The sequence below is a fragment of the Anoplopoma fimbria genome, chromosome 11 (assembly GCF_027596085.1).
Source record: "Anoplopoma fimbria isolate UVic2021 breed Golden Eagle Sablefish chromosome 11, Afim_UVic_2022, whole genome shotgun sequence".
Lineage (NCBI taxonomy): Eukaryota > Metazoa > Chordata > Actinopteri > Perciformes > Anoplopomatidae > Anoplopoma > Anoplopoma fimbria.
Window position 1 is genome coordinate 9112669 of NC_072459.1, and position 21641 is coordinate 9134309.

At 42.7% G+C, this 21641-nt stretch overlaps 3 protein-coding genes across 3 annotated transcripts; all 3 read right to left on the minus strand.

Annotated features, from left to right (window-relative positions):
* Window positions 1-10958: 10958 nt before the first annotated feature.
* Window positions 10959-11821, minus strand: LOC129098826 (parvalbumin beta-like). The gene is made up of 4 exons (XM_054607938.1): window positions 11758-11821; window positions 11499-11631; window positions 11088-11197; window positions 10959-10984 (listed from the first exon to the last, which is right to left on the minus strand). The coding sequence occupies exons 1-4, from the start codon at window positions 11819-11821 to the stop codon at window positions 10959-10961; spliced, it is 333 nt and encodes a 110-aa protein (XP_054463913.1).
* Window positions 11822-14213: 2392 nt separating this feature from the next.
* On the minus strand, window positions 14214-16300 carry LOC129098825 (parvalbumin beta-like). The gene is made up of 5 exons (XM_054607937.1): window positions 16267-16300; window positions 15477-15541; window positions 15035-15167; window positions 14533-14642; window positions 14214-14255 (listed from the first exon to the last, which is right to left on the minus strand). The coding sequence occupies exons 2-5, from the start codon at window positions 15529-15531 to the stop codon at window positions 14230-14232; spliced, it is 324 nt and encodes a 107-aa protein (XP_054463912.1). The 5' UTR covers window positions 15532-15541; window positions 16267-16300; the 3' UTR covers window positions 14214-14229.
* A 1843-nt stretch (window positions 16301-18143) lies between these two features.
* Window positions 18144-20880, minus strand: LOC129098824 (parvalbumin beta-like). The gene is made up of 5 exons (XM_054607936.1): window positions 20758-20880; window positions 20134-20220; window positions 19077-19209; window positions 18682-18791; window positions 18144-18421 (listed from the first exon to the last, which is right to left on the minus strand). Exons 2-5 carry the CDS (start codon window positions 20192-20194, stop codon window positions 18399-18401), a joined length of 327 nt encoding a protein of 108 aa, XP_054463911.1. The 5' UTR covers window positions 20195-20220; window positions 20758-20880; the 3' UTR covers window positions 18144-18398.
* Between the last annotated feature and the right edge of the window lie 761 nt (window positions 20881-21641).

Genomic DNA, 21641 nt, shown 5'->3' on the forward strand with positions numbered 1-21641 from the left:
TCCAACTATCTTTCCTTTTCTCCTCCAGCATTAGTAGCTAAAACAAAAAAATAATGCGCCTTAATTCGTTGATATCCAACAAAATTCTTTCATATGTTATCAACAATGTGCTTTTAGCCAAGAGACCTATGCTTGTTATTAGATCCCTTTTTGAATTGTTCCATAAATTACACATATGATGTTTGAACATTTAAAAGATAATTTTGCACAGAAAGTTGCATTTCTGCGTAAAACTATTGAAATATACAATATATAATACGTAATTGTAAAGATGTCTGTCTATGAAGCTACGATGGGTTTGTAACCAGGATGTTCTTACACCAACAACGGGTCTCACTCCTTCTTTCTCTTCACGGCTGATAAAAAGATTTTCAGGATTTTAACAAAAAGGACAAGATAACGTTACTTTTGGAACATAGCTAAGTCAGCTAGCTAGATAACGTTATACCCAGCAGTTTCACACGAAACTAAATTATCCTACGACAAACTGATACTTTGTTGATGTGCAAAATTATCTACTAAATTGACAAACATATGTTAAATTCATGGCACAATTCAAACTGAATCGATAATTATTTGTCTCTTGCTGTTGACTACCGTACATATTTTTTCCGGAATAAGGACCCAGAAGGTCTCTTTAACTTCTACTCCTCTGAGACTAGTTTGATGAACTACCGTAACTGGTAACCCGTTAGCTAGCCATGAACATGAAAATCACAGTAGCACTGCTAGCTAGCTCCCTTAGCAAGTTAGCTATATAAGTCGCTAACGGACAATGAACTCACAGTTTATTCAAGACACATATTTGTTAAACCAGCTCCCACTGTGAATGGTAACTTTATGCTGAACGAGCGGTGTTCTGCGAGTTTATTATCATCCCACCCCTCATAATGAAGATGCTTTGGTTTCCATCAGTGTTGCCCCGTTGGGTGGTTATTTATTTTATTAGAACTCTCATAACTTAACCAAATGTAACTTAAGTTAAGTAGTTAACAGACTGGAGATGATTTTTGTTAAAGTAACTTTAGTTTTAAGCTAAAATTTACTGAAAATATCGGAGATGCTTATTTTGGGTTGAGCGCTTTATTCTTTTTTTATGTTATTCAAAAGACAGTAAAATGTTCCAGGGTTTCACCTGTTTGAGTAGATTAAGGGTCTTCAAAGGTGCTAACAGTGAGCCAATGTTTCAGTGACCACATGGCATGTCTGTTTATTTAAATGAGAAAATACTGTCATTTCACAGGAATCCTTGTAAATGAATGTTCGCTAAGCCCGGCTCACTGTTCTCTTCTGCACATTTAAGGTTTACAATGATAACGGTGTCAGATTCCCAATCAAAATTAACTTAAATTAATTTAGTTTACAGCAAAAAATACATCTATAAGTATGCAACTACTTTTTAGGCTTTAACCCAGGAGACCGCTGTTCGTGTCCCCTGTGAAACAAAAACTCAACGTTAGCTTATTTACGCTTATTTACTAGCTAGCTATCTAACATAGCCATGGTCCAAACGTAACGTTATCTTAGCTGATGTGTTATATTAGTGACTTCCTTTATCAGCCAGGAAGAATAAGAACAAGTTAGACATGTTCTGTGTGAGTTTTTCCTGGTACGCCTGAACACCATTTTTGGGGGTGTTTAGTATTTCTATTTACGTATTTTCACAGACTTATACTGTTTTATGCTAAAATGTATCTTTCTTAAAGTGTAACATCATCTTTTAATTTGACAAACACAACATTCATGGCTCAATTCAAACATGATAAAAACATATTTGGTGACCACCGAACAAACTTATTCTGAATTAAGGTCCCATGGTGGAAGAGGCGGGACTTTACCTCTCTAGAAACATCGTATCCAGGTGCCTAGTTACGGTTGCTAAACTATGATTGGATCTCTTCATGGGAGGGGCTTAGCGAACGGTCAAAAGATACCAAACTCCTCCATAAAGTACGATCCGTCATCAGCTCCCATTTCTAACCTGCTCTGTAACATCTCTATTGCACTCCTAAATGAGAAAACTGTGAAAAAAACTAATTGCATCCTATTGTTGCCATGACGATTATGATGATAATGATGATGATATATCAAGTGGTTCTTCCTCGGTGTCGCATGATGCAATATGTTGATATACTTGTTTATATCTCTATACTCCCGCTGCCTGTTTTCTAATTCAAAGTGTTGAGACATGATGAGACATTCAGGTACGACTCTTCTTCTGTTTACAGTGCTCTTCTTCTTCTTCTTCTTCTTCTTCTTCTTCTTCTTCTTCTTCTTCTTCTTCTTCTTCTTCTTCTTCTTCTTCTTCTTCTTCTTTTATGCACGACTGAATGTACGAATGTGGCTTTCTATACGACGTTGTTGAACTGTGGTTTACACTGATCTCGTGCTCTACAGGTGTTCTCACATTTCTATCAGGTGTTTTGTGTACGATGCAACAATAAATTTGGAATGCAACAGAAACAGAAGAGTGTAGTCTGTGTTTGTTCTCCCTCTATGGGTCACTACTGTCCCCTGCAGCCACAACACAGAACTACAGCTGATTTACTGCATTTCTATCAGGAGGATCAAGTTCTTTACCTTTTTATATCAAAAGTAATAAACAATAGCAAGAGTCCTGCAGAATTAGCATACTAATAATCTATAATATTAATTTGATCCAGGGAGGAAAATTGGTACGTTTCAGTTGCCCTTATATACAAGCATAAAGAAATATAAGAAAAATAGAACTATGTAAATATAAACTATATACATAATGCTATAATATATAACACAATATTATTCAGTAAGTAAATAGGAAAAAAATATGTGCATCAAACACAACAACAGTGTAACGGCAGCAGAGCGTGCGTCGACATCCGGCGTAATCACCGGGATGCAACACACCCGGCCGGGAGAGGGGAGAGCCGGCTTAAAAGACGATCACGGACACACACCAGGGAGAAGAGATGGAGAAGGAGTTACAACCAGAGAGATCGAGAGAAGAGAGACAACGGACGAATCCAGAGAAGAGACTACGGACGAATCGAGAGGAGAGAGACCCGCGGAGACCCCCGCCGATAGTGTTTACATACCCTGTAACGTGTGTGAATAAACGCCGACTACGGCTTACCTTGGACCCTGAGTTTGGTGATTTCCGTGTGCGACCGAAACATCCGCAACCCGGGTTGCCACATATGGTGGAGAAGGCGGGCAGCTCGGCGCCACTACCTCACACGGTAACGTACCCACTCAAAATAAATCCAGCATGCAGAACCCTGACGGCGCGCCGCCGCTCCCACGGGGGCTCAGAGACAACAAATCCTGGCGCAGGCGGCCGCGTCACAGCGGGAGACGGCGGAAAGTCTCGCGCTGCTCCGCGAAGCGGTGGTCCGACTCACGCAGCTTGCCGTCCGCGACACGCCCCCAGCCGCGCCGACAGCCGCTCCGACCAGCCGGCTCACTAAGCTCGGACCGGATGACGATGTCGAGGCGTACCTGGAGGTATTTGAGAGGACCGCCCGGAGGGAGAGCTGGCCGGCTGAACAGTGGGCCCACATCATCTCGCCCTTCCTCACCGGACCCGCACAACAGGCAAGCCAGGATTTACCACCCGAGGACGCCGACCAATATCCGGTGCTCAAGCAGGCCATAATGGCCTACTACGGGCACAACCTCGCCGCCCGCGCCCAACGATTCCACGACTGGCGGTTCGACATCCATGGAGCGGTGCGGACCCAGATCGCCCAGCATGGTCGGCTAGTGAGGAGGTGGCTGGCCACGGGTGAGGGACCCTGCCCGGTGGATCGGGTACTCATCGACAACACCGTCCGCCAGCTGCCGGCCGACGCCCGGAGGGTCCTAGCCCACCACCATCCCGAGACGGTAGACGACCTGATCCGGCAATTGGAGAACTGGCAGGTGGCCCAGCAACTCAGCGCCAGTCCCCGGACCAACCTGCGGCCGACCGAGACCCGACGAGACCGGAGGGGCCCCTGACGGCGTCGCGGACACCACCCCGGAGCCGCCGGTCGTGTCCCGGGAGGCTCGAGACACGAGACGGTGCTACGCCTGCGGTCAGCCGGGACATCTGGCACGAGACTGTCCCGGGGACAGAGACGTGTCAATGCCATCGGCCTATGCGGTCGGAGGCACGCACCGGCCCTGTATGCTGGCCACCTGTTGGACACAGGGGGTAGCCGGGTCCCCGACTGTTCCAGCACGGGTTATGACCCAGGACACACAGGCCCTCCTGGACACGGGTAGTGCAGTGACCCTCCTTCGTCCCGAACTAGCTGGGGGAAGGGGGGAGCCTATGGAGGTGGCCTGTGTACACGGGGATACCCGGACCTACGAGTCTTGCCATGTGGTTATCCGGACCCCCTACGGGGTGTTCACGGCCGGGCGGGGATCGTACCCCACCTACCGGTACCCCTCCTCATCGGGAGGGATTGCCCGATTTTCCACAGACTCTGGGATCCGGAGCGGGAAAATCGGGCCAGGAGAGGGCCGGCTCCCCGAGCAGGGAGGAAGGCGCGGCCGGCGTATGGTGCCACCCGGATTCCGGCGACCCAGGAGGAGGCATCGGCAGAGGACACCGGGCCGGAAGGGGACGGACCCTCGCCACCGGGGACACCAACCCACTCGGGAGGCGGCGCTTCTGGACCACCGCGGCCCGGACCCGACACCTCGGATACCCTGACGGCGCCAGACCTGAACGACCCACCCGAGGACGCCGAGAGTTCCCCTCTCACCGAGTTTTCGGACTTCCTGCCGGAGGGGGTAGGAACCTCTCGACCGGGCCAGTTCGCTAGCGCCCAGCTGCAGGACGACGCCCTCAAGCACGCCTGGAGCCATGTCCTCGCACACGACGGACAGCCCCGGGACTCGGTGAGTTGCCTACCACACCCACACTTTAGCACCAGGGGGCCCTACTATACCGGGTGGTGGAACGGGACGGGGCGGTGACCGAACAATTAGTGATCCCTCGACCATATGTCAGCAAGGTGCTGTATATGGCCCACACGCACCTCCTGGGAGCCCACTTGGGCATGGACAAAACCCGGGATCGGGTCTTGGCGAGGTTTTACTGGCCGGGGTGAAAAGGGACGTAGAGCGCTACTGCCAAACGTGCCCGGTGTGTCAGCGGGTAGCTCCTCGCCCTCGGCTAGGAACCCGCTCATCCCCATGCCCATCATAGAGACGCCCTTTGATAGGATAGCTCTGGACATTGTGGGACCCCTCCCCAAGACCAGCAGGGGACACCGGTACATCCTGGTGTTGGTGGACTATGCAACCCGGTATGTCTCGGGTCCTAAAAGAAGCCTTACCCCTGCGTATCACCCCCAGACGGACGGCCACGGCTCTAAAAAGGCGGCCATGGCAGACGGAAGAGCTTATGCTTCTGTTTAGCCGGGTGGGGATAGCAGCTCCTGTACGGGAAGTACTGACAAGGAGACCAGGGAGTCGTCACCCCACCGCACCGTGGTGGAGCACGTGGAACAGGTGAGGGACCGCATGTCTCGGGTCCTAAAAGAACTGCTTAGACTTCTCCAGGTCAAACAGCCCGGACATCGCGTCTTCCGGCCTGGGGAGTGTATGGTCCCCCAGACGGACGGCCTGGTGGCAGGGGAACGATTTAACAAAACTCTAAAACAGATGCTGAAGAAGGCCATGGACACAGACAGTGGAAGAACTGGGACCATGGGGCTGTTGCCCCATGTTCTGTTCGGTAGGAGAGGACCTCAGCCCAGACCAGAAGGAGACCTGGTCCTGCCACCAGGGCTTTCTCCGAGCTCCCGGGGGCTTCTCCGGTCGAGCTCCTGATCCAGGAGGACGGGAGGAGGCCTCGAGGAATCCTGGACCTCGCCAAGGAGACCTCGTCACCCACCGCACCGTGGTGGAGCACGTGGAACAGGTGAGGGACCGCATGGCCCAGGTCATGGCCCATAAAGGTGAGAGTTCTACAGAGTCCCGGAGGCCAGACGGGCGGCGATCCAGGAGGAGGTGGCCCGGATGCTGCAGCTGCACGTCATCGAGGAGTCCCGCAGCGCCTGGTCTAGTCCAGTCGTTCGTGCCCAAACCTGACGGGAGCTACCGGTTCTGTAACGACTTCCGGCGGCTGAACGAGGTCTCCGACTTCGACGCCTATCCCATGCCCAGGGTGGACGACCTGATCGGCGACTGGGGCCTGCCCGGTATCTCACCACCCTGGACTTGACCAAGGGTTATTGGCAAGTGCCCTTGACCAAGTCCGCCAGGGAGAAGACGGCGTTCGCGACACCGGAGGGGCTGTTCCAGTACACCGTCTCCCCTTCGGGGTCCACGGAGCCCCAGCCACCTTCCAACGGATGATGGACCAGATCCTGCGGCCGCACCAGGCCTACGCCGCCGCATACATAGACGACATCATCATCCACAGCGACAGCTGGGATGTCCACATCCAACAGCTGAGGGCCGTACTAGGCGAGTTACGGAAGGCGGGTCTCACCGCCAAACCGGCCAAGTGTCGCCTCGGCTTGGAGTAACCTGGGCTTTCACGGGGAAATAGGCCCCAGGAGAGCAAGGTGGCTGCCATCCGGGACTGGCCAGAATTAGCAGGTAAAGTCGTTCTTAACTAATCTATACCCTGGCCAGCCCTATTACATTTGATCCAGTGGACGGAGGCGGCCGAGAAAGGGAGCCTTGTGCTCCGAACCGTTCATAACCCCAGACTTTGCCCTTATATCGGACTGGGGGAGTCCTGTCCCAGGTCCGAGCGGGGGAGGAACCCCGTCAAATCAGCCGGAAGCTCCTTCCCAACGAGAGGAAAACCGTCGAGAAAGAGGCCCTGGCCATTATGGTAAAAATATAAACTATGAAATGGACATAATGCTATAATATATAACACAATATTATTCAGTAAGTAAATAGGAAAAAAAGATGTGCATCGGGAGAGGGAGAGCCGGCTTAAAAGACGATCACGGTACAACCAGAGAGAAACGGACAACAACAGTGTAAATATAATATAATGCAAATATGTAAATGAAATAATAGTATAAATAAGAATTTAAATAAGAATATATCTTGAAATGTACATGTATTTTCACAGTTAAATTATTGTAAAATGCATTTTACATCACACACGTTTCTACCAAAGAGAACAAGGAAACATAAATAATAATTCATGTTCTGATTTTAGTTTATTCCATTTTTAAACATCAGTCAGTGAACACATCGCGCTCCTCTCATCTCACAGTCTGTACTGTGACAAGAACGTGTCACATGATTCGTTTATATGTCACAGTTGCTGAAAGGTCTTCAGCAAAGGATACAGCTGTACATCCTCTCCTCATCTCCTTCTCCTCTCTCCATCTCTCCTCGTCTCCTTCTCCTCTCTCCATCTCTCCCCGTTTCTTTGTTCCTCTCTCCTTCAGATGGATTTTTAGTACTGAGACGTCCTTCTGGTGCTGAGAGAGAGGAGAAGAGAGAGGAGACAAGGTGAGGAGACAAGGAGAGGAGACAAGGTGAGGAGACGAGGAGATAAGACAATGAGGAGATGAGGAGGCACACAATAGAGAAATGAGAAAAGCTGACTGTGGTCTCTCTCCTCATCTCCTCTCTCCTCTTTTCCTCTCTACTCTCCTTGCTTCCTTACTTGAGAGAGGAGACGAGGAGAGAGGAAAGGAGGAGGCACACAATAGAGACGAGGAGAGGAGGTGAGGAGGCACATGTAGAAATGTGGACAGTTTGTCTTCAGTGTCCACTTGTTAGTAGATAAATAAATAAATAAGATAAACTACTTCCTGTTCCATTCACAAACAAAACAAAGTGCGTCAAAGACTCTCAGCAGGAATTATTTTAGTTTTAACCATCAGCGATGCCAGCGGGCAACAAACACGTCCATGTTTATGTGTTTTTTATCAGAAGATCTTCACATGATAATGTTAGAGTCTGTTCAGGTCAAAGTTCACAGCTGAGACGTGTTGCAATGGAAACGTCAGCTGATCTACTGAACTCTTTTTAGCTCATCAATGTTCTCTCTTTATGTTCGTCAACAGTGAAATGTTCCCATAATGTTGAATGTTAAAGATTTAATGTTTAATAATCAATAAGTCTGCTGATTGATTATATAATTTCATTAGTTCGTCTTTATTCTTGATGACAAAAACATGAAGATCTTTGACTTCACTGTTTTCTGACATTTTAAAGATGCAACAATAAACTGAGCAGATAAATAAATACTGAAAACTAATCAGTTTGATGTTGCATTGATTGATAAAGAAGAACGAGAGTTGTTAAACACAAGTTCTGCTCTTCAATACAACTTTGAGGTACTTTTACTTGAGTATTTGTACTTTCTGCAACTTTATACCTTAATTCACTACATCTATCTGACAGATGTTACTAGAATAAGATTTTATATCATAAAACATGTTCAGATTACAGATTAAACAACCAAACAGTATGTTTGTAGTATTTTAAATGAACAGTGTGTAACATTCAGGGGAAGTACTTGAATATAATAACAAATAAATAAATACATAATAACATAATTATGTTTTAATCAGTGTATAAACACCTGAAACTAAGAATGTTTAGCTTAAACTGAACACTGGCTCTAGAGAGAGACTTTGTTTTTTTACGTTATCTGAAGGTAGTGATGCGTTCAAGAACCCTGTATTTAACAGTCCCGTTGCTAAATAATTAAATAATATAGTATTGATAAGCCACAGTGTTACTGGGGCTTTTATTAGGACTTTTTAATGTTTTGATGTAATTTATTGTCACACTGCAGCATCTCCTCTGCTCTCTGTGTCGGGGCTGAATGGACATTAAATGTTTCCGCTTAGTGTTGAGCTTTATTACCGTACGCCTCGTCTCTCTTTGCTCTAACGTTGTCAGACTGAGTGGAGACAAAACTCATCAACACAAAGTGTGAATCAGACATCCTCCGTTTGGTGCTGATGGTGGTAAATTCAAAATTAAATCCCTTTAAAATTGCAATCAAGAGCTAACTTCCCTCTAAATTCTGATTAGAATTTAAAAGACACAGACTATTGTCACAAACTATTACCAATACCAGGACATTTAGATGAGGGTTTTCAATTTCTATGTGATGCCGTTTCATTACAGATTAATTATTTTCATATCTGGTTTCATTCTGTTTGTTTTATGCTAACAATATTATTTTGTATGACAATGACAGAGATAGGAGATAGAGTATGTCAATGTGATGATTTACATCTTGGAAACCTGAAATGTTAAAATGGCATTTAATTGTTGTAGAACTGTTTTACATTCTTTAAAGTTACTGCTTTGTGTTTTACAAAAAACATAGCTGAATCACACTTAAGTAATTGTTGAGTGCATTTGGAATTAGTTTCATGTAGGCACTTTCATTTTTTAAATAATTGTTTTTATTCAAAACAGGGTTGGGTAGTGAACAATGTCTCTGAGTAGTGTGTCAAAATAAATGAAAAAATATATACGTAAATTACGTAAAAATATCAAAATAATAACATGGCACTAAGAGAGTAAAATAGATGAATAAATAATTGAAAAAAATAAGTAAATTAAATTGAAATATCACAATAATAACATAGCACTACAAGATTTCTTTTTAAGGTGCAAATAGATGAATAAATAATTGGACAAAAATAAGTAAATGTAATCAAAACAAAAAAAATAACTTAACACTACTAGATATATTTTTCAGGTGCCAAATAGATAAATAACAATAATAACATAGCACTACAAAAAAGGTCCTCAGGAGTGCTCCCTGCACTCCAAAGGACCTCAGTCTCCTCAGCAAAAAACCCCCTGCTCTGACCCTTTTTGTAAAGTGCATTTGTGTTGTCAGTCCAGTTCAGTTTATTGTTCACTTGAACACCCAGGTACTTATAAGATCTCACAATCTCAACAAGCTTTACGTTAAGTTTATTAAGTTGAAAAAAGAAAAAGCAACAGTGTTGCAAAACATACAGAGGAATTGTAGACAACGAGCCTCACTCCTGGACATATATGTGCGAACCAAGACATACTAATCTACTACCTGCATCATAATCAACATTAAAACAATGTTTTCTTAAACGTACAATCGAATCACATTTTAAATTAGGTTCTTACTCATTTTCACTGCATTTTGTAGAATCTCACCCCAAATAATTACCATTACTTCATTTCAAAAATAAATGTTGGACTGGAATTAACTCAACTACCGACTGAAACAAGAATTTCAATTATATTTCAAGAATAATTGTCCAATCTATATTCTTTGTCATCATAGCTTTGTCCTACATGTATACTTGATGAGTTTCCTAAGTGGCCTACAAGCCAGTCTCTTCTTACTGACATGTTCGAAGTGAGAAACTCAAATGTCAAACAGCTGTCGTTATTTATTGCCAGATCATTTACAGGAACTTATGTCTTGTCTCTGTCCGTTGCATCTGTGCCAACTTCTAATGGAAGTAGCTCTATCTAGCGGCTGCAGGATGGAGCTGCATCACTATAGTAATAAGTGTTTGCATGTGAGACAGAGAGAGAATTAAGTAAGCTATTACATCACCTGTTTGTAAGTTAATTCCTATATTCCTAAAAAACACAGCAAATGGAGTTTTATAGAGAGAGAGATATAGGCTGTAAATGAATTTGCCCTTTTGAGTTTGTATGTATAGTTCATGAATTGAAAAGACACAAATACCACACAGAGAATAAAAGCCCAATAAGACCGCAGAAAAAGAACATTTATTCTTTTCTTTTTTTTTGTTACCGTTTGTACCTGGAAAGTGCATAATAGATTTTACAGTAAGCAAAATTCATATTTAAGACATGAACACAGCCGAGCGACATTCACAATCATCATTTTTGGACAGTGTGTTGCATAGGAGGAAACGTCTCTTAAGCAAATGTATAAAAATTATTTATATTCAGATGAAAATGGGGGTGGGGGGGGAGGTTCGTTGTTCCATCAGAGCAGATGTTGTTGGTCGGTTGCCACTTTATTGTTTCACCATGGCAGCGAACTCTGTGGGGATACAAGAAAAACACACAGTTGGCGTCTATTTTCCAACAAAAAACATCCATAGAAAGATATGCAACCAATTTTGCGTGACAAAAAGAGTCCGAACCGTCAGCGCCGATCTTGCCGTCACCGTCGGAGTCGCCAGCCTTCAGGAATTCCTTGGTCTCGGCGTCCGACAGCGCGCGGGCACCTGCCTTGAAGGTCTGCAGGAACAGCCTGAAGACACACACGGTGGTTAGTTCACGTGTGAACCAAGCCCCATCGGCTGAGACACACTTCATGTTACATATAATTGAAAGCATTAGATATAAATAGAAAGTTTATGTAGTGTGCTGAAGAGAGTGTGACCCTTTTGGTTTTACAATTATTCAGTCCTCATACCCTGAAGGACAATTCACCGAAAAACCTCTGTCATTAACTTAATTCTTCTTTTATGCAGATGATATCAGAACAGAAGATGCGAGAATGTGATTTGTGGTTAGCTGTTTAGAACTAAAGGAAGTGATGGGTGGCTTACTTCAGCTCCTCCTCCTCAATGAAGCCACTGTTGTCCTGGTCGATGATGGCGAAGGCCTTCTTGAGCTCATCGCCGGACTTGCCAGACAGGCCGCATGCTGCGAAAAATGCCTTGTGCTTGAATGTGCCAGCGTCTGAAATGAATTCAGGTTGTTATACTTAAGTACATCCACATACAGTAGCTGGACAAAACACACAGTGATGCTCCAAACAGGGAGGGGCTGTGACTGGGATTTTGTAAGTGTAACTTGGAGGGTCACCTTTGCACCCTTCCAGGGCTTTAGCGACATCGGCATCCTTCAGTCCTACAGATGCGAAGGCCATTTTGATCTGCAGAAATCAGATACAAGTGATCATTATACTTCTAAAGTAGGACCCATTGTGGCTAAGTAATAATAGTCTCACATATGGTTGACTATATTGATTATGGTTCACTATATATATTATTTTCTTTTAGAATAATATATACAATAGTTGCAGATAATTAAAAAATGATGTTATTGGTTCCCTAATGGAATAGAAATAGATTAAAATAGAATCATTCTAAATTTCAAAAAGCAAATTAGTCAGTCCACTTCTTTCTGTGAGTGGTATGATGCTGCATTTCCAAATCCGGCTCAAGAGGCTGAGATTGACATGTGTTCCCTACTGCAGCTCTATAGATGCTGGGAGGTCCGACCAGTAATCCATGTCTTCATGCAGCGGACGCTCCCGCATGAAAAAGCCCAACAAAACTCCTTCTTTGGATGCTGCATTGCAGTGCAAAGTCCACTTTAATTTTTTTTTTTTTAAATCAATGTTTTTCTGAAGCAGTGTGGGATGCTGAGGCTCTGTCTGTGTGGATCCCAGGTTTCTCTTCCATTTCCATTTAAACTCACCTCTCTGTTGTCTTTGCTTTGTAGTCTACAGATGAAACAGACAGGACTCGAGTCGACTGCGGTGATGTTCCCGGTGCTCCCAGTGACCTTTTTATAGTTTCACTCCATCGAAATCTGAGGCATAAGACAACTGACACCGCCTAGGAAGGGGGTGACGAGGATTTGTCCTGTAGCCGGAGAGCGGTCTATTTTGAGTTTCACAAATGAAGACGCTTAAAAGGTGCGTTTGAAGAAGTCTTGAATGTCCCCCTCAACGCTAAGAATAGGCGTGTGCACTGCTGAGGAGGACAAATTGAAAGTGCTGCTGGCAACACACAAAAGTAGACTATTCAAGAGCAGACGGAGCATGCATAAGGGCAGCCAAAAGACAGTTGTTTTCCCTAGTTTGGTGTGATATTGTTGATTTGGAAGGCATGGAACATTGTATTCATGACTTTACAAGAGGAAAAAGCTTTTCTTTCATAATTATAGATTAGAGTTTTGTTGTGAGAATGTATAAGTTATTTTTCAATGTTTGAAATTGGTATTGTCTACTTATTATAGTTGCCCATTCACAGCCAAAATGTGTCATATTAGTATTTTCAAGTAATTTGTGTTTTGTCAGATTTATGTGGTGGTTTGGTTAAAACCAAATCAAGCACATTACTGTCATTATTATGTTGCATAAAGACAATCAGTCCCATTTTGGCTGGAAAGTCAAAAATGTATTTATTGTTGTTCAAATTAGTCAAGATGGACTGAATGTTTTTTGTAAAGACCCACCCTGATGCCATTCATGTTTTTCTAAGAGCTCAATGTGTTTAAAAGCACATGGGAATACTCATGCAGGTGAATTATGTTTTGTAACCTCCAAACAAAGGAAAGGACAGAAGGAGAAGGATATTCTGAATGGTGCATCTTGACATTTATATCTACTCTTGTAATACTGAGAATATCTTTCACCCATAGGTGGCAGCACTGTTCTTTGGGGTAAGGGTGAGCTGGCATCAGACTGCTGTTACTATCTCTCTGTTTTGACCACTGGTTGATGGTAACAAGCTCAGGCTGTCATCTGATAGGGTTGAGTGTTTACATATTGCTGACTTGCAGTTCCCTTAGCACTCATAGCAATCCCTTGAATTGTAATTTGTTTAAAATCTGACTGATAACCTTTTTGAACTCATTTCTATGCTAAAACGTTAATTTAAAATATGTCCCAAATAAATGTGGCATGTTCTAAACACTACAAGAAAACTGAATGAATTAGACAAAAAAAAACCTAATATCACTAAAGATGTGCATCAATGCACCAGATTCAAAAGTTCCTGCTGATGCAACAGTGGCCGTTAATAGGCCTCCTGTTGCCACAGCACATCATCTAATTGACTACTCAGCAGTGGGTGGAGAAAAAGACCTTGGAAGAGACCAACTAATTACACTATGTGTGACAGCTATCCAATGCAAAACATCCCTGGATCCAGGAAGTATGTGGGCAAAGAGGGCTATTCCCAAATGTGTCTGCCAGCTGGAGTCCAGCTATCTCCTTAACCAATTATCAAAACAAGTGCCGTACAAAAGCAGTACAAAGACAACTGACCTGAAACAGATGACTTTAGACCAAAAGCGTATTTATTCCTGGGTTTTCACTCTTCCCCCAAAGTGCAGAGGGTATTGTACAGTTTGCACAAGTCATTTTTCAGAACATTTAACACAACTGAGTAACATTCACAGTAAAACATATGTTCCATGTTGAGAAATAATCCGAAAGGCAACTCATAAATAAGGTATAAAAAAATATTCTTTCAGCTGGTGGTTACGGATCTTGCAAGCAGCTTGCAGTTCCATGAAAAGAAGTGGTTCTTGGTCAATGGAAAGTTATACCTTTACCATTAAAGCAAACTCTGTGAAATGAGAATGAAACTGCCATTAGTAGTGAACGACATGTCATCATGCTGGTATGAGCTACAGGCTAATTGGACGCCAATCTCTGACCAAGACTTTGAGTCTGAGCATTGATGAATGTGAATGGATGTTGAATATTAAACTGTAATGCAGAGTTATTGAGAGTCCATTGCAAATAAGTATCAGAATTAACCTTAGCATTTTTCTGCTGTGTTCTGCTACGTTCAAAGATATGTATGAAAATGTACTCTGCTCAAAAACTGAAAGAACTCCTACCATCGACTCCGATCTTGCCATCACCATCACTATCACCGGCAGCCAGGAAAGCCTTGGTCTCCTTGTCGGTGAGTGCTCTGGCACTAGCAGAGAAGTTCTGCAGGAACAGCCTGACAAGGGGGGGAAAGCAGGTGTTAAAATGAGCATCTCAGACTTTATTGAATGATTGCAAATCACTGTGCAGAATGAGTATCATTTAAAGTGTTAAAGTGGGCAAAAGCAACAAACCTTTCCATAGAAATTTAGATGTACGATCAGAAAACCTTCAGGCTTCATTAAACATGGCATTTCTTTAGTTTTTTGTGTGTAGTGAGTGGGTAGTTTGAGCCGTAGATTAAAGCCAAACTAAGACAAAATGTCAAAAAAGAGTAGCAAAGAGTAAAGCTGCCCCTTGTTTTTTTTTCTAAAAATCTAAAATACAGTACAGTACTATTAGATCCGGTGCATATTTTGAGCCACAGAGGCATTGCTTGCTTAAGTGTGAGATGCTTGAGTGTCTTACTTCAGCTCCTCCTCCTCAATGAAGCCACTGTTGTCCTGGTCAATGGTGGCGAAGGCCTTCTTCACATCATCGGCAGACTTGCCGGCCATGCCGCATGCCTTGAAGAACTTCTTGTGGTCGAAGGAGTCAGCAGCTGGAACACACATTTCAAGACCATTAGCCCCCTGTCAAGCTACATATATAAGTGCAAATGACTTCAGTGCTGTTTTAATATTATAACTGTAGCTGGCAGTTTAGATCACTCAGAGTTCAGCACATAGATATCAATTGATATCATTTTTTTTTGTTAATCAACTTTGCATTTGCAGTGAGAATTCATTATATGCAAATAATAATAGTGAGAATGAAGTGTGTGTGTGTGTGTGTGTGTGTGTGTGTGTGTGTGTGTGTGTGTGTCACCTGTATAATCTTTTTTGTGCTAAATGAAGAAATGTAAACTCACCTGCGCAGCCGTCAAGAGCGGCTTTGACTTCAGCTTCCTTGAGGTTGAAAGGCATTTTTGTTATTCTGAGGGAGGAAAGAAGACTCAGAGTTAGTATACAAGCTTCACAAATACCATACAGTTGTCCTGGTTTCGCATTGCAAATATCCCTCTTTAAAGCAATAACTACTGATGCTCTTCTATGCGGAGGGTCTAGGATACAGTCAGAGAGGTATTCAGAGAAAAGCATCATAGCAGAGCCTAGTGTTAAACAAGGCTATTTCTATTCTAGCTTCACAAGACATGCAAAATAGAGTAACAACGCCTTGAAAAGAATCTAGAAACATAAAAAAAAAGCCCCAAGCCTCTTGCTTGTTTTGGTCACTAATTCATTGCTTTAACTTGCACAGGCTGCCCCTGAGCATCAGCTCTCTGGCTCCGGATGTCAGCTCAGGTCTGCCTCTGTTTATCCCAACGCTGCTATGACACTAAGTAGATGATGCTCCCACTGAGAGGCCATATCACGGCAACATGAATCACCGCAACAAAAAGGAACTTTTGCAGCTGGGGGGGAAACGCAGGGATGTCAAACGCGTAAAATACGCGTAAAATAGCGCAATTATCATCCACAGACGCTGATCCGGTGAAACCAAATGGCCACGTTGGGCATCCTTTTCGCACTGATTGAGTCGTCCTGTGGTCCTTGTAGTTTTTTTTTCTATGTTGGTTCCATTTCTCTCTACAGTTATAGTCCAAGAGGTTCTCCTCGTCTGCCTGAAGTCAGCGTGGCCGTTGCAGGGCTCCCACTCACCTTTGAGTTTCGTTGAGGCGAGTGAAAACCAAGGAGGACTGGAGAGTGAATGTCTCCGGCAGCTATCCATCTCTCTTTTATATCCTTGAGCAACACCATTTACAGAGATTTGCGTCTCAGTATCAAGTACCGAGATGCATGGGTTTCGAAAAAATGTGTCAACTAGTCTCAAACTATTTTTAGGTGAACAAATGAGGATGCTACCATGTGTGCTGAGGCCTATAGCTAGACGCGTGGAAACCCGAGCCGGACAAGTTGCCTTCATATGATTTAAAGCACTGACCATGTTGATCCTGATACTGTGAATTGCATCTGATAATATTAAGGAAGTGAATGTGTGAGAGTGGATACCTAGGCCATGGGTCATATTCCTCAGAAACTTGCCACATGAATGAGCTCCAAGGACTCCCTCCCAATTTTAGCTGCTGCTCACTTTCTTAATGAACAGAGGTAATGTTCTATTAAAAAAAGCATCATCGGCTACTCAAGAGGTTGTAAATATAAGTGGAAGGACTGCTTACACTGCGCTCAAAAGCACTAGTAGGGTTATCTCATTAGAGGCATGGCCCTCTGTGATTTACACTGCTTGTCAGACTTTCTGTCTTTTGTGGAATCAGTAAAAATGTTCCCAAATAAGCCCATCCATATGCATTTGGGTCTGTCCAACATAAAATCTTGTATCCTATTTTGTCCTTTCAAGCAATATTTGATACTAGTGCATGCAGTGTTTGTGGCAGTCAGAAGTGAATTTACCTAATTGATTATTTATTACAATTTGTATAAATTGTTGGAGTCACGCTTTTGATTCTTTCATCTGAAGCCTCCGAGCTGGTCTCAGATGATAGATAGACTTTGTCATCCTGTTACCTTAACTAACTATATCTACTTAAAATACAGGCTACGGTATGTTTCCAAATGGTCCATCTGAACTCTGCAGTGGGTCAAGTTTCAAACGAACCCAGGGGACAAGCAGGTATTTGGGGCCTATACCACCTTATCCTTGTCCTTACAAGGCAATGCACCAATCCATAAGACTAATATTTGTGTGCTGTGCGTTTAGGTGCGTAAACACGTGAACAAGGTAGTAATATGCTGGCACCATAATAAATCTGATGCGCTGCCATGGCATGCATATTAATAACTTCCTTTTCTCAATGTTTTTGTCAGCCACGTTTGACTGATGAGTTTGTTTTTGTGGCCTTTATGACCTCTTTATGAAATGTAAAAGCTAGATTGTTAACATATTGATTCTGTATCAATACAATAAAGTATTTTTCCATAATTAATGTGGATATTTCTACCTGGGTCTGCAGGAATTTGAAATCCATCCAGCAGAAGGCAGTAATGACCCTAATAAGGATAACTTGGAAATTATTTTCTAAGTGCCCATGTGTCTAAGGATTTGAAAAAAAACAAAAACCCTCAAAAGTGGGGAAATTGGTGACGTGGCTGTTCAATATCCCTGTTATCACTGGTTGTAGGTTATAAGATTTCCTGCAGCAGTGAATCAGAACAGGCCATTTTGACTTGTGATAGCAGGGAAAACACAGGTGTTACTCATAAAACTAACAATGTGTCTGTTTTGTCAAGTTAGCCAGCTAGAGTGACAGTGAGCCAGGATAAGTGGAATTCAGACATCGTTTGTTTTATTATTCACACCTGTGCTTCTCCTACTTCTGAGGGGTTTTCCTTACCATCACAATTATGAAAATGACTCTATTATCATTGACATCCTGAAAAATGTACATGAATGCATTCAGTTAAACCCCTGAATACCTTGGATGCCAATAAAGTCGTTTAAATGTTGATTTAAGGCCTACATGAGACACTTAATGCATTATCAAGCAGCTGAAAAAAAGAGCAACACACAGTGATATCACATCTTAAATACATTTATTAATCCATTCCAGGTTCCTGATTGATTAAACACACACACTATAATATCCAGCTTTAGCCGTCCGTCCACCAAGCATTTTTATTGTATCACATAAACAGGGAGAGCAGCGGGCAGGTAGAGAACATCCAAGGTTTTTGGTCTTTGCATCAATCAGTCCGGAAAATCAGGATTTGCATACGAAACCAGTGAACTTAAAGTAGGGAAAAACAGCCATGGTCAAAGATGTTCATCTTCTTTATTTCAGGATATTACAGAACTCTGCAGGGGAGAAAAATAAATTCTGTCAGATTTTCCTGTTAAGCACAACAGTGTTCTCCACACATTGTAAAACAATATTAAGGTTAAGCACAATATCGAAACAATCAATACTTTATTTGGTGAATCATTTTTTAACTGTTTCTGTATGTGCTTTTTACAGACTGCAATTTCAGCACCAAGTAACGGACAGCTCCCCTGCACAGACGGCTCCTTTTTCTCATCTGCCGTCAGCTTTTTCCAGATGTTTTACATGCACCCACCTTCTCTCCCAATCTTGCCATCACCATCCTTATCGACAGCAGCCATCAGAGCCTTGGTCTCAGCCAAAGTCAGCTCCCTCGCCCCCGGAGAGAAATTCTGAAGGAACAGCCTTTTGATGGGTGTGCAAAAAAATATGAGAGAAAAGTTCAGGCTTATATCATCACGGACTGTATCTTTTATGATGCCATTTTCTTACCCTCTAGGCCTTTCAAAGCAACCCCCCTCCCCATCACTCACTCACCAGCCCTCCCCCTCATGTAATTCTGAATTCATTCATATAGTGACCTCTGCCTGCGGGCCATCACAATGGCCACACATGCACAAACACACTCACACGCTCATCTGTATCCTCGCTCTGGCCCTTAAACCACACACAGACACATGCTATCCTTACTTGAGCTCCTCCTCCTCAATGTATCCACTCTTGTCTTGGTCCAAGACTGTAAACACTTTATTTCTATCTGCCTCAGATGAGCTGGACAGTCCCACATGTGCAAAGAACGACTTGAAGTCGAATGTGCCTGGAACTGCATCGGCATAGGAGAGAGACGAAGTGAGCCAAAAGGAGAGGCAGACAGATGTTTGAGTGAGAGGTCAATCCCAGAATGACAGGAAAGAAAGAATGACGAGGAACTGAATACAGATGTCACATTTACTCATCTGCTCAGATGACTTTCATTCTTCCACCGATGACATTTACCAATATATACCCTGTTGCACATCACTGTCTTTATATGCCATTATAGGCCATGTCATTATGCCATTGAAACAATGGGCCATATATAAACCTAAATGTAAGTACATTAAAATAATTTGCTGAATAAGACTTGCAGCCACAGAAAGAGAGATTCTAAGATTTAAAAAATATCAATCTTAGAATTAAGGATTGGTATCGTAGAAATGTATCCCTAACATGTGGATAATTTGTCTGGTAAGCCTACTTTAATAAAACATTTTAGTATGAAATAAATCATAGAAATACTACCTCCCTAACATACACAAAAATGTTATTTTGCCTGAATCATTGCTAACAGGGGGGTTCTCTTGAACAAAGGGCATATAAGCACTGACATTTGGTTCCCATCTACGGGGATGTGATGCGTCTGCCTTGTCATGCAGACATAATTGCTCGAGATGAATGATTAAGTGCTTTGGGAGGTGAGGGCTGTATAGCTTGTGTGATTTGATCCTCTCTGTGTGAATGCTCAACGTAAAAAACATTTTGGTATCTGGGTGGTGACTTCTCTCCTGCCACATGGCTGCCTGGTTACCTGCAGGCTCCATGTCCCCACTGTGAGCACCGTGTACTGGTTTCCCCAGTGGGATTGCATGGGTTTCACAGTGTCTGTAACTCTCTGAGTGGATCTATATTCACTAACTGTAAAGTATATGTTGTTGTGTTAATGTGTATGTGTCCCTGCGTGCGAGAGCGTGTGTGCCGTCTGACTCACCTTGACAAGCCTGAACTGCAGCCTTGATGTCCTCGTCGCTCAGCATCCCTGCAAATGCCATTTTTCTCTGTAGCTGCCTGAGGGGAGCTAACACACGTGTATGGAGGGAAATGCAAAATGACAGTAAATAAAACTGGCGCAGATGTTTTCTGCTATCATACAACAGTCTCTGTCAGATAAAAAGGTGTTGGTAGATTAAGCCAAATCATTCCTCTATGAGTAATGTTCAGAAACATCAGCACTGTCAAAAACTAAGGTGCTGAGTTGTACCTTTTATCATTAGGGTTGGCTATTTTGACAGCGAGGTATAAACAGATTAACAAAAGATTTCAGTCAGAATTGTTTTCTGAGAGAGAGAAAAGTTTTTCATCATATGACATGATTTAACTAATATGAGCATGGCTTGATGACCCAAGCTATGTTTTTACAAAATTAAAGAGAAAGTATTTGAAACTTGAAGGAGCAAACAGAAAGGTTTGAACATCCTATTTTTTTTTATTATACCCCACTATTTTAAAGCACAAAGATTGAGATTCTTCAAGGCGTAAAACCACACAGAGCTGACAGCTATCATCCCGCAAACATTGCCGAGCACATGAATTTGCAAAAAAGCTTGATACTCACCGTGCTTAGGGTGAGGTTTGCACTCTTTGAGCTTATGATGCGCTGATCTCTGCTCCTCTTGCTCTGCTTGCCAACAACACTGTTTTGCAGCTTTGTGATCCGGAGTGCAAGAGGCAACCTGACGTATCTGTCCTCAAACCCAGGGAGATTTCCCCCACGCTACAGAATGCCTCCTCCTACTTCATCAGTTAATCAGAGCAGATCATTTTCTCACTCATATTGTTGTGCAAACTTGCAGGCGTAAGAAAAAAAAACCAGTAAAAAATAATGACTCACCAATCTGATAATCATAAATATTATGTATTTTACCAAAGTGTAATGTTTTTAAATAATATTTATGTTACAACTATCTACTGCTTTTACTGCTATTGCTACAACTACTACTTATACTATTGTTTATATTAATATTAATAAAGAATAATAATATATAATACAGAAGCAGGTGTACTCAGTAAAAGCAAATATTTCAGTCCATAAGATGAATGTGATAATCAATCAGCTATGTGAATTACATTTTTTGTATCAAATATGCATTGCAATTTAAAGAAATGTAATAAAGACACTGTGTAAACAGATGAATACCCTGCTGTCATATTGTAAGTCTTAGCTATAAATAACAAAGGGGATATATGTGGGTTTGTCTTCTCAACAATCGTACGGAGTATTACAATATTTAAATCTACTGATATATTCTTTATTAGGGTTTTAATAATTAAATCTACTGATATATTCTTTATTAGGGTTTTAATAATTAAATCTACTGATATATCCTTTATTAGGGTTTTATCACACCTCATAAACAAATCAATTATCATGTTCTATGAATGAAAGTAATAAACTTTGCATTGTGTCAGGAATAAAATGGTCTTTAAATGGTCTTTAAC

Excerpts from the sequence above, each read along its gene's own strand:
- LOC129098826 (XM_054607938.1), bottom strand. The coding sequence starts at position 11,821 with ATGGCCTTCGCATCTGTAGGACTGAAGGATGCCGATGTCGCTAAAGCC. Across the intron at positions 11,632-11,757 it reads AGCCCTGGAAGGGTGCAAAG|ACGCTGGCACATTCAAGCAC; the intron begins GTGACCCTCCAA and ends AATTCATTTCAG. Across the intron at positions 10,985-11,087 it reads CGGCAAGATCGGCGCTGACG|AGTTCGCTGCCATGGTGAAA; the intron begins GTTCGGACTCTT and ends GTATCCCCACAG.
- LOC129098825 (XM_054607937.1), bottom strand. The coding sequence starts at position 15,531 with ATGCCTTTCAACCTCAAGGAAGCTGAAGTCAAAGCCGCTCTTGACGGC. Across the intron at positions 14,643-15,034 it reads ATTGAGGAGGAGGAGCTGAA|GCTGTTCCTGCAGAACTTCT; the intron begins GTAAGACACTCA and ends CCCCCTTGTCAG. Across the intron at positions 14,256-14,532 it reads TGGCAAGATCGGAGTCGATG|AGTTTGCTTTAATGGTAAAG; the intron begins GTAGGAGTTCTT and ends CTCATTTCACAG.
- LOC129098824 (XM_054607936.1), bottom strand. The coding sequence starts at position 20,194 with ATGGCATTTGCAGGGATGCTGAGCGACGAGGACATCAAGGCTGCAGTT. Across the intron at positions 19,210-20,133 it reads TGCAGTTCAGGCTTGTCAAG|TTCCAGGCACATTCGACTTC; the intron begins GTGAGTCAGACG and ends ATGCCGATGCAG. Across the intron at positions 18,792-19,076 it reads ATTGAGGAGGAGGAGCTCAA|GCTGTTCCTTCAGAATTTCT; the intron begins GTAAGGATAGCA and ends ACCCATCAAAAG.